Source organism: Varanus komodoensis, unplaced genomic scaffold (assembly GCF_004798865.1).
Source record: "Varanus komodoensis strain SLA01 unplaced genomic scaffold, ASM479886v1 scaffold41, whole genome shotgun sequence".
Classification (NCBI taxonomy): Eukaryota; Metazoa; Chordata; class Lepidosauria; order Squamata; family Varanidae; genus Varanus; species Varanus komodoensis.
The window spans coordinates 409,073-421,466 of record NW_025335954.1 but is presented as its reverse complement, the minus strand read 5'-3'; the positions used below and the strand labels follow the sequence as shown (position 1 = coordinate 421,466).

Genomic DNA, 12,394 nt, shown 5'->3' with positions numbered 1-12,394 from the left:
ATGTCAGTTAAGGAGGCTATACAGAGAAAAGTTAGCATCACACATTATCAGCATGAAAATAATAACTAATAACAATGAATAACTACTATTTGCTGATGGGGAAAGTAAATAGAGAAGAGGAAAGAAAGGGATTTCTTGGAAAACAGCTTGAGCAAGTGAAGAAACAGAGCTTTTAAGGGTGTTATCCAATGCATATTTAGACCAAAAAGTCCCTACAGTTCCAATGCTGGGATTTGTAGGACTTTTTTGTGTCTAATCCTACACAGGATTGTAACCTTGGTTACAGCTGGACAGAAAGGTTCAAAACCATGGATGAACTTGGCACTAACTTAGACAGTTCAAAGAACTCAGAAAAACAGTGTCCAACAGAACAGATTGCCAAAAAATGGACAGCAAAACGAAGCTTCCTGCCACATTTCAATGCACTCATTACTTGCTCTCTTTCTTCCCTTGTGTCTCCTTAGCGGCTGCTCTTCTTTCTCTTCCTGAAATACTCACATTACACAGAAGCTCTCTACAGGTAGCGAACAACTGAACAGGGCTAGAATGAGCTCATGGAAAGTAGCCATTTCAATTCTGCAGCAACAGCAATATCAAAGGTCCTAAAGACTCAGAATAAGGCCATTAAGATCATAATACTCTGTCCCCTTCCTCGTTGCTCAGTCACACTTGCTCCTGAGATGTCTTGAAGAAACAGTTTGTAAGTAATGACTGAGAAGTTTTGCCACAGTATGAAACGCTGTTACCAGATGTAGCCCTGTTGACCCAGAGAATGATGGATTATCAGGTTCCAAATATGAGATGGAACATGCTTAAAATCTCTCCTACCTGTTTTTTGATATTGTCATGGTCGCATTGCATTTTATGAACCATCCGGGTCAGCTCTGCAATCTCATTCTGGTTGATTTTCAGATCATTTGAATATTTCCCTCTTTGTTCCTGAAGCTCTTGGAACTAGTATCCAGAAATGAAGAGGAAATCAACAGAGTTGTTATTAATCATTGCCAAGCGAACATTCCCACTCGGATGAAACTTCTGAATAATCTGTCTGAAAGTGCCAGATGAGTTAATGCACACTAAAATGTGAACTGAATGAAATTTTCCATCCTCAATGGGCTACCAGGATATAATCGTTATTATTATTATTATTATTATTATAATTATAACATTTCTATGCCGCCCCTTGCCGAAACCTCGGGGCAGCTTACAACATGATAAAATACATTGAAATACAATAGTACATAATAAATTACCATTAAATACAAAAATACATTGATTTACAAATATAAAATTAGAATTATCAGTATAAAATAAAAATATAGGAGGAGAAAGAGAAGGAAGAAGAAGTTGCCCTGGCCAGATCATATGTTTTAACAATTGAAATGATGTTAAAAAATCACATCACATATTTTCTGCTGTGCTTTACCAGTATGCTTCTGTGGTCCACCACATTTTCATTACACCAACTACGAACAAGCTTTTGAAATAACTACTTAAATGAGCATACCAAAATTGTGTTGCATTTTTACTGCAGGGCAAGAGCTGACACAAATAAACTGAAGACACTGAAAACTGTGGTACAGTATCAGGGAGGACACTTTTAGCATTCAAGAAAAAAAAAAGGCCACTGGAACATTTCTCGTGTGTTGGCGCCACTTCAGAAACACAGCCTGGGTTTAATTGGAACACCCAAACCACCCAAGGCAGACTTAGAAGAGGGGTAGGGCAGGCCCAAGTTATTTTTCCACCTGAGGCCAAGAAGCAAATGGCACCCAACCCTCCAAGTCAGGGTGCACAGTATTTAAGACAGAAAATCCACCTATTCCCTATATGGTGATGGTGATGATGCTGAAGAAGACTCAAAAACAACAAGAATTTGTTGCCCCTTTTATGATGCTCAAAACTAGCTGCCTGAGCTGAGGTAAGGTGACCCCTGTGAGGGGAATTTTTGAATCACCCACGGTCACATTTCTATAGTTTGCCACTGGGGCAGAGACGGTGTTAGGGAGTGGTCCACTAGGGCTGGAGACCCAGATCTCTAGGAAGCCATCTGCCCCACCACCTCTGAACTTTGCTGTAATAAAGTTACAGGGGACTGCTGCTCTCTTTGCATCTGACCCTCCTGGATTAGCTGACTTTTTGCCCATGTGCGCTTTTTCTCCCCCAACCCTTAAATCTTCTTGCCAAGTCTTCTTTGCGGTATTCAAATGCCCTCCTCTCCCCACTCATACATCTTTTTTTTCACAAATAGGAGTGTACAGGCTTTAGGACATATGGAAATTAACATATGCAAATTTATGTATCTTTTGGTCTTGCATGCAAAGACCGGGCCCACTTCTCCCAAAATACAGCATTCCAAAATGGTTACCCCAGACTCTGAATCTGAACTGGAAGAAGAGGCTGAGTTGGAATTCTTAGCTGACATGCCAATGCCAGAAATCTCCCGGGTAAGCCAAGCAGAAGGTGGGAACCAGACCACCTCTGGTTCTGGGGAAGGCCTAGTTGAATAGGCAGGACTTGTGAAGGAGGGAAATAACACAATCAGTCCCAACATCTAACAGCAACTCAAGAAGGCAAGCCATTTGAATAGCATCCAGTTTTACCACCATGTAGACCACAAGCAGTAGGAACATCCCTGAGGGTGGATCTTACTCCATTTGTTTGGGAAGGGAGAAGAGGAGTTCAGTTTAAAATTAATGTTTTGGCATGGGCAGTAATAGCGCTCTCTCTCTCTCTCTCTCTCTCTCTCTCTCTCTCTCTCTAATTAGGTGGCTTCCTGACATTACAGATGCCTTTTGCTAAAGAGCTTCACAATACTCTTTCTATATTACAAAGCCAGCTCGGCTGGTCTGCTTTACTATAATAAAGACTGCCCTGGGAAGCCTCTGGCCATGAACTGCTCTGCTTGAGAAAGGAGAAAGGGTGGGAAGACTGGCTTCCACACCATGGGCCTCAGCCCTGGGCCTTCATGGTGCCCTGCATCATCTCTGGTCATGGGTGAGTGTAAGTCAGACCAGCTGCCTGCTCTCCAAACTGGAAAAAGGGGAAGCACCCCAGGAAAAGTTAGGTAGCACGTGCTCCAGGAGGCCCCAGTGTAGCTAACAGCAGGCCTTTGGATGAGCAATTTCTACATATGTCACACATGCTGAATTCACCTCAATGTGCCAATCGGGTGTGCACAGGAAGGACGAACACCCCATCTTCCCAACAGACTAATGGCAGCTACGTCCTGACTTACTCTGTTCTCATAGAAAGCATTGACTTCTTCTTTGCTCCTGCGTTCAATGCTCCGATACCAGGCTTCAACAGTTTTGATGATATGATCGGTGTCCAAGTCTCGGCTGTTGTCCATTTTCAAAAGGATGTTAGTGTTATAGAGCGGGCTCTCCAAAGACCTCAGTTCCTGCAAGTCACAGAAAGTCCATGCATAAGCCAGGCATCAAAGATGCTGATGCTTCCACAAATAGTTGTCTTTTGCTTTTGCTTGGTTGTTCTGTTTTAAGAAAGGCACCTGCCCTCTAACCTGGAAGCTCCAGCTAAACCAACAGAAGCTGCCTGAAGTTACTTGCCAGTCAATGCAAAAAGGATCCTGCTCAAAGGTGGAAAACATACTCTGAGTCACAGTTCTAGCTTACACTGGTTATGAACCACTTACCCCTGGAGCATGTAATTCCCCAAAGGCAATTCTCCAAAAACTGCAGACAGTGAAAAAACACAGCAACACACTCTGATCTGCTCATTTTGTGAAGCGTGTTCTTTATCTTCTAATGAGCACTCCTCCTCTCCTTTTCAGTACCCTGTAATTACGACCAACTCCATTCCCACAGTAAAGCAGGATACTGTGCATTTGCTGTCCTGGACTTTCAGAAACAAACCATTCAGGAAACCCTTCCAAAATGTGGGACACCAGTTCCCTGAGTTCAGCCCACACTACTGGTCCTGGCCCACATGTTGCCTTTGATACAGATAGGCATAAATGGCCTCTTGAAATTCTCTACTCTATTTGTGCACTGAGAAATGGCGGAGGGATCACATGCACCTTTTCATGCCATATCCCTACATTTTACTGAAGGAATGTAATGAAAAGAAGATCTCCAACAGTTTCTCACTGGTGGGTCTCTTAATAGCAGCAGCTATAGCACGACTTTTCCTTTGCCAGGAGCAGTTTGTTTGTTTGTTGCTTGCTTAATAGCAGCAACAGTACTAGCTGATATTCAAACAACTGGCCATAGTTTGGCTTTCTCCACAATGCCAAAGGTACAGCATCATTCTAGGATATTATGTGGAGAAAAGGAGGTTTGCTACAGAAAAATGGTGGTAAGTATCCAGAGAAATTCTTCAAAGAGGCCTACTCTTTTTCTATGGAGGTAAGAACAAGGAAAAACCCTGAAATTACCTCAGAAGAAATGTATTCAGTGAGGTCACTGGAGTAGGCACATGTAAAGAATATCTACTGCATACCTTCTATTATAATTTATACAATGCGTCTCTAGGAGACTTCCTGATTTTCAGACTCATAATTTATCCCTCATGGGTTTTACAAAACATGGTTGTGTAGTCTTTTGCCTGCACATAAGGATGTCAGAGAAATCTGCAAGAGATTCAAATAAGCTTGATTCCAGAAAATCCAGCCTGCAGATTCCAGGTGGACTGGCTTTTTCCAAGTCATATGAATCCCAGGATCTTGCAGAACAGTTTTTCACTTTTGTGGGTAGGGATTTACACTGATTTGCACCAGCCTTGGTGAAAGTGTCTGTTAGTGCTGATGCACACTTTTGTAAATGTTCTGCTGCACATTAGTTAATTGGCGCGTGTCAGCACTAAGGCAAATGAGCACAGGTAGAACAGATGCTGGTGTAAAAAAATCTGATCCCATCAAGAAGCGTATGATGACATGAAAGATGCCTGACATTCGGAAAAACCACAGAGGGAATGGCTGGAACAGAGCTGCTACAAAGCTCTGCACAGAGCAGTGACTGCTGTGCTATTAGTCACAATTCCAGTGGGTGCTCTGCCTGCACAGTGAATAGTGAAACGCAGAAAATCCTGTGTTTGGCAGTAGTCGTTTGTTTCTGCTTAGAATTCTTTTTGCTGTGTAAACCTGAGATTGTCCTCACTACCCGCAGTGCAGTTAGCAGTGTGGGAAATCTCTCTTTAGCAGAAAGGGCTATCTTCCGTTTATGATTTTCCGTTTATGATTTTATGAACCACGAGTCCCAGCATGTGAGATCTTGTCAGGATGATCCTTACCTCTTGAAAGATAATTTGGAGAAAATCAATTTCCTGTAACAGCATGCATATGTCCCATTCCAGCTTGGACACAATCATGGAAACAGAGTCCACATCCTAAAAAAGACTGCACACTTAATTAAACATGAACCCTTTCAGTTGCTGTAGCTTGTAAATGCACAGAGCAAATTGTCAAATGAAATGGCGGGTGTCCCAGTGCTAGTCCATGAAGCTAGCACTGGTACTCCGTTTTGTAGAAGCAAAGCATGTGTAAGACCAAGGGCTAAAAGGATCTCACACACGAGATCCTCCCAAATTCCTTGTCAATTTAATGCAGGATAGTCTCCTCAGGATGCGACCAACAGCCCCACCTCAAATTGCCAGTTCCTAACATTATAAGGCTGAATAGTGACCATATCTGACTGAACACACAGCCAATTTTGACGTCAGTATCTGAGCAATATGTAAACTACATTTGAAAATATGTGGCAGGGGACATGCCATGTACATTAACCAATTTTCTATTACTTTGATTCATTTAGTCAATTGAAACAAGCTGCTTGTTTCAGGGTCAAATTACCCATCGGCCCGATTTTAAAATTTTGCTGAATTTTAGTTGCATCTGAGTGAGAACATTGCCCTCTACAAAGGGTGACTGAAGAGCCTCCAGAGATATGGCTTCAAAGGATGTCTAATCAAGACTCATCACGTGGCAACATGGGGAGCCGAGGCCTCATTCTGACCAGATGAGCAGCGGCGGTGAGCAGTCTGAGGAAAGCCCAGTCGGTCTCCCGATTCTTGACAGGCCACTCCGTGGAGGCGGCTTAGCCAGTGCCCTCGGCGAAGCAAAGTTGCTCAGAGAATAACTTGATTTACTCATATGCATTTGTCTTAGTGTTTATATACTGCCCCATTCTCTTAGGCTCTGGGTGGTTTACAAGAAATTAAAACCAGCAGTGATTAAAACTGATTAAGACAACATATTCAATAAAGCTGACATGAGAAGTCATCTGGGAAGGCCTGTTGGAAGAGATGCTTTTTTAACTCCTTCTCTAAGGTGGGAATTTAGGAAATCAGACACATCTCTCTCAGCAAGCCATTCCACAGCTTAAGGGCAACCACTGAAAAAGTCCTCAGGGTAGTTGATGTTAATCTTGCAGAAGAAACTTCAGAAGATGATCCTCAGAAGACCTTAGCTGGTGTTGACCAAAAGGTCCATGTCCTGGTGTGTGTATGCCCAACATACACAATAGGGGAAGGTTTTCTTTTAAAGGATTTATTCTCGAGAATAACCAGCTACCAACTAATAGTTCCGGATGGGGCACCTGAGCAGGCTTTGGTTGGTCCATTTATACATTGATCATTAAAGGGTTACAAGTAACACAGTTAACATTTTCTGATGGGTTGCAGAAGTTAAAAGTTGCAATGGTGTGATCTTTCCCACTTGCATACCAAAGAAGATGCTCCGAAGGAGAGGAGAGGATGGTGTGCTATTACATAGACGAGGAGGAGGATGGATGGGCTGGTGTGAATCGCCCTTTGTCTGAACTGCCGTTATCTGTCCAGTGCCAACTAGCTTTCTCTGGACCGGTGCCTGCTCAGTGTCGGCTTCATTTCAAGGATGCATGCATGCTGATTTTAGAAAAGAGGGTTTTTCTCTGGCCTGCTTATGTGTCAATGAATGCAAGATTATACCTGTGTAAGTTATACCTATTGATTTGTACATCACTGGCAAGGCAGACTGTATAGGCAAAAGCTTTCCTGAAGCTATGTTGGGCCCAAGCCATAAAGGGCCTTAAAGGTACAACACCTTGTATTGTATCCAGAAATGACAACCAGTGCAAAGACTTTGTATTGTATCCAGAAATGTCAACCAGTGCAAAGACTTTGAAATAGGCAATATGCAGTCATGCCACGATGTCCCAGAGACCAACTGGCTGCCATGTTTTGTACTAATTGCAGTTCCTGGAGTAAGCACAAGAGGAGTCCTGCATATAGCACACTGCAGAAATTGAGCCTAGAAGTTGCCACTGCATGCACTACTGTTTTCAGGTCATTCTCTTCCAGGAAGGGAAACAGTTGGCGAATCAGCCAAAGCTGAGAGCAGACCCTCTTGACTGTGGCTTCCACCCCAGCTGACATCTGAAAGGCCAGGTCGAGTTTTGGCCAAGTCAAAAGTGATGTGTGTCTCACTTCCTGCTCAGAGGCGCACTGGCCATGTGGGGAAGGGCAGCTGGCAAGTCAACTGTGGAAAGGGCCTAGGAAGGCATCTCAGGAAAACAACCACTGGGGCTGGGTATGGACTTGGGGCTTCTGCTTGGCCACTGATGGAGACAAGTCAATCATTGCCAAGTACTTAATTAGCAGTGGTGCTTTGGGTGTCACATCTAAGGCACTGAGTCTCAACAGCTTACCTTTTTGAGCAGCACAAATTCATTTTCTGCTGTGGTCCGCCTCTTGAATTCCTCTTCATATCTGTTGAAACATGAAAGAATAGTTCTGTGCAACTCGATATCAGTGCGGTCTACCAGGCTGAGGGCTGGACTGGGACTGAGGAGATCTGGGATATGGTCCCCAGTCAGCCCAGTAGCTTCCTTTCGGTCAGTCATGGACTCTCAGCCTCACCTACTTCACAGGGTTGTTTGATGAGGAGAAAGAGAGAGACCAAGGTAAGCCACCTTTGGACACTTGCAATCAAAAAGGAGGGATATAAGTATAATCAATCAGACAATCAGTCAGTAAAAACACCTTGCCCTACATACAGCATAGATAAGGTGGAAGGATGTCTTATTTTGCAAAGGGGACTCCACTTCTGAAGGACTGTCCAATCTGAGTCCAGTTAAAAGGCTAAGGTATCTGAAGCAAATGCATTGTACACGACACATTACTTTTATCTTCTCATTCCTTAAATAATATTCTCTGTCTCCAGATCAAAGGAAACAGAAGACAACATAAAACACAGAAAAGGGTGACTGAGGTACTACAAGAAAACGATAGATTTCCATGTTTCCCTCCTCTTTTTAATTGAGGTTTCTTTTTTTCTACTGAACTTGAAATAGGAAGGTGCAAAGTTTGGTTTGGTTTTGGAACCAGAGTACAAATGGAGTTACCCAACCCATTGTATTGTACCATGTGCCAATGGAAGACTAAAGAATCTCTTTAGCCTCAGGGTGCATTTGCTGAATAAGAGTAAGACTAAGACTAAGAGTGAGAGAATAGGTATAGGAATAATTACTTGCTCTTGAATTCTTCTACCACATGCTGAGTGGCAGCATTTTTGTTTTCCAAGTGTTCTTTTTCACTTAATAAACGCTCCAATTCATTCTTCATTCTAGAGATGAAATTCTCATAGAATGGCTCAAGATCTTTTCTTGCCGGAATGACATGCTGTTGCAAGAGGTTCCACTTTGTTTCGAGAACTTTGTTCTCTTGCTCTAAGGTTCTCACCTGTGTAGTGGACAAGGAGGAAAAATACATCTAATTAAGAAACAAGGTCAGGAGCAAATCTGTTTCCAGAATTAGTGGAATTAGTTTTGTATGTCTGACTTAAGAGCTCCAGAAGAACCTGCTGGATCAGACAAAAGGCCTATCTAGTCTAACAACCGGCCTGATGTCTGAGGGAAGCCCACAAGGAGGGCAAGATGATTTGTCCCAGCAAATCGTTCTCAAATTTTCCCTACTCTGATCATAGAGGAAGCATGGAGACATCATGTCTACTAGCCACGGATAAATACCCTTGTTCTCCATGCATCTGCCTAGTCGCCCATCTTCTGCTAGTGAGCAAGGTTGGTGATGGGTCCTCTGGGGACTTAACTGTACCCACCATGTGCAGATGGTGTCTTAGGTAACTGATACATATTCTGGCCTCCGATTTGTGCATTGGCAAGAACATGTTTGTTCCCCGCATGACAAACATGTTTTTTCTACACCAAGATAGATAAAAACATAACATATGAAGCAACAATGAGAAGCCATAAAGTTAGGAATCTCTGATAAGGCCCTAGGGACTGGCTGCACTTGCTTGTTATCTTTGTCTGCTTATTTATGTGCGTATTTTTATATGTCCCAATAGTCGAGGTTCTCTGGACGGTTAACAAAACCATACAATAAGCAATTAGACCTACTCATTTTTGAATGCATAGGGTGGAATCCAATTAGTTTTTTCCACTGATGGAAATGGTTCCATGAGAAGGTCAGGGGGGAAGGATGGTTCCCACAATGCTCCAGAAGGCTGGGGACCATAAAGCAGTTTTTAAGGAAATGGGGCTGCATGGGGATGAGTAGATGATGGAGGCCCACCATGTGGGTGGCCTTCCATTCACACAACATTGCCTTTCACCCAATATATAACAAATTAGGCCAAAGGAACAGCTCTCAAGTCATCTCCATTTGCTGCAGAGTTTCCAGATAGCATTAAATGCCTGATCCTGTCTAATCTTGGCTGATAAGCAGAGACTGGTCTGGTTAGAATCTGGATGGGAGACTAGAGGCCTGCACTGAGCAGGGGGTTGAATCTGATGCCTTCTAGGCCCCTTCCAACTGTATGTTTCTAAGTCCGATGTTTTGCAGAAATCCAGCACTATTTACTTGCATTTAAATAGTTCCATTCATAAAATAAGCAACAATCTCCCCAAAGCCAAGTGCCTTAAACAGAATTTCCACTGAACTATTGCCTATACCAAAATGCATTGTACTTAAAATTTAAAGTAGAGGAAGGAAGGAAGGAAGGAAGGAAGGAAGGAAGGAAGGAAGGAAGGAAGGAAGGAAGGAGAGAAGGATCCACTGCATTATGAGCAAAAGCACAGCTTAAGGGGTTTAGGGAAGACTAAGACTTAGGGAACACTCTTTGTGGTGGTTCCTAATCTGTTCTGAAAACAAGGCATGCTATTTTTTAATGTTGCTTTGAAGATCAATTTCAAAAAGACTTCAATTTTTGAAGGGAATTAAATTCCTTCATGCTAAAAATAAACCCTTCATTGAAAAAAATTGTCAATAAATTCTAAATTGGTCATGTAACTTATCCACTTTTTCAAACCTGAGGGTGGGGACACCCTCCTATGCACCCCAGAGGGCATTGCAGGGGCCTTGTGAGAGTGACAACCTCCCAGTCTAGAGATGAAAAGGGAGGGCTGCTCACAGAGGTCCTCCATTGGTGGTGGTGAGGCTTTCCATCAGCACAGCTGGCCAGCATGGGCAGTGGGGATGAAGATGGGGCTTGGAGGCTCTGTGAAGGCAAGCAAAGCCTTGCAGGATTCTAGGCCTCTTCGTACACTGACACACGCCAAATGGAACCAGGGGTGATGCCAGTTTGGAAGACAACATCATCTCCTGCAGAGGACAATTATAGAGGGAGGAAAAAAATGGCCATTCCACCTTCCAGTCTGCCAGGGAAAGTCAGCAAAGTTGAGGAAATGGCCATCTCTCTTCCAGCTTTAGGACTGATCTGCCCATCACACTGATGTTCCATTGAAAGCAATTTGAGCAAGTCAGTTGTGACTTATGTAAATATCATTGATTCCAGTGGGATTCAAACACAACTAGATTTAAAGAGGATTAGGGCTTTTGTTCCATTTCAATAACTCTTGAAATTCAACGTTATCCAATTCTGAGAGTGTGGCAAAACAAAACAAAACAAAACAAAACAAAACAAAACAAAACAAAACAAAACAAAACCTGATTTAGGAAAATATAAATTTGATTCTTTTAAAATGTGCAGCTTTAGAAATAGCACTCATTTTGAAGCAGGTGCTCGAGAGAGTTTTCTCTTTGTATCTATTTCAGCTTTACTGTGTGTGCCTAAGTCCTGGTCTGGACCCCCGTACCATGCAGCGCCTCCTGATCCATGGCACTGAGATGCAGAACCAGGTTTACATTCCTTCATGCCAAAAGCCCTTGATGTACATCCCGGGATGGTCCACCTGTCTGTGTCAAGTTCAGCAGAAAACATTTGCTTTCTCACCTTGTCAATGAAGCAAGCAAACTGGTTGTTGAGGTCCTTCATCTCCTCCTTCTCATGAGTGCGTACCTCGTGCTCCTGTGGGTCCACCCCCACACGTAAAGGCTTCAGGAGCTTCTTGTTCGTCTGGACCCCACGGATGCCATCCCACCTGAAGTTTGCATGTCCGCCAACGGGCCCCTGACCACCAACAGAGCCATGCATTCTAGGGCCAAACTGACCCACCCCACCACCAAACCCCAGGCTACCATAGCCTCCTTGAGCATAGCCATGACCACCATAATATCCGGCACCATAGCCACCACGGGAAATCCTTTTGCTTCCACCCAGGTTGGAAAGGCTTAGACTACTGAAGCCCGGAAGCCCATATCCGTTTCTGACCAGAGGGCGTACTGAGGCAGCATAGCTTCTGGGCCTGCCTAGTCCGTATATCGCAGATGAACTGAATCCCCTTCCTCCCATGAACGTTCGGGCTGCAGACATCTGGTGAGTCATTGTGACCAACTGGGATGGATACGTTTCAAGAAAGCAGGTGCAGTGGAGACAAACTCTTATATAGTGTGGAGGAGTAGCCTTGATTGGTGTAGCATTCAGCATTTAATTGAAATGCTTGCAGAGGTTTGGCCTGCCTCGGGCTTTTGACACAGAAACCATAATAGCAAATGCAGACTTAAGAGAAATAATTCAATGTCTTTAAGGAAAAACTTTATTTGCAAGCTTGCTTGCAGAGTATTATGTCTGAACATTGTTTCCCTGCTGGCATTAATTACAGGCAGAAAGCTATTTCAGGAAATGTCCTCTTTCATTGATCACACACACAGATGTGCGGAAGGCAGAGTGTTCTGCCGAGTTGCAAGCTAAAGCTGTCATTGAGGGAGCTTCAGCGTCTGGTCACCCTGTGGAACATGAGCATTTTCTGTCATTTTGCCATCCCCGTTAACAACAATGACTGCTTCCAAACCGTGTGTATAGAAATAGGCAGTGCTTTTTTTGTAAGAAAAAAGGTGCCGGAACTCATGAAATTATTTACCTTTCGCATGTAGTCAATCGTTGTACACACACCCACACACTTCAGTTGTGTAACGAAACGTAACGGTTGCCACCCACAGTAAGCACTCAGTGCGCGACCACATGACCAATCACAAGCTGAGCAGCGCCATCACAACCAGCACAGACAAAGTGCGCATGCATCGGATTCGACACACAAGC

The 12,394-nt window shown here is 43.6% G+C and overlaps 1 protein-coding gene across 1 annotated transcript in view; it reads right to left on the bottom strand.

Annotated features, from left to right (window-relative positions):
* Positions 1-11,680, bottom strand: part of LOC123029785 (keratin, type II cytoskeletal cochleal-like) — a 41,997-nt gene extending 30,317 nt beyond the window's left edge. Inside the window, exons 1-2 of the mRNA XM_044443104.1 lie at positions 11,403-11,680; positions 11,189-11,336 (exon numbers count right to left, since the gene is read on the bottom strand). Of these exons, the coding sequence (XP_044299039.1) occupies positions 11,189-11,336; positions 11,403-11,680 (426 nt within the window). The remainder of the gene's footprint in view (positions 1-11,188; positions 11,337-11,402) is intronic.
* Between the last annotated feature and the right edge of the window lie 714 nt (positions 11,681-12,394).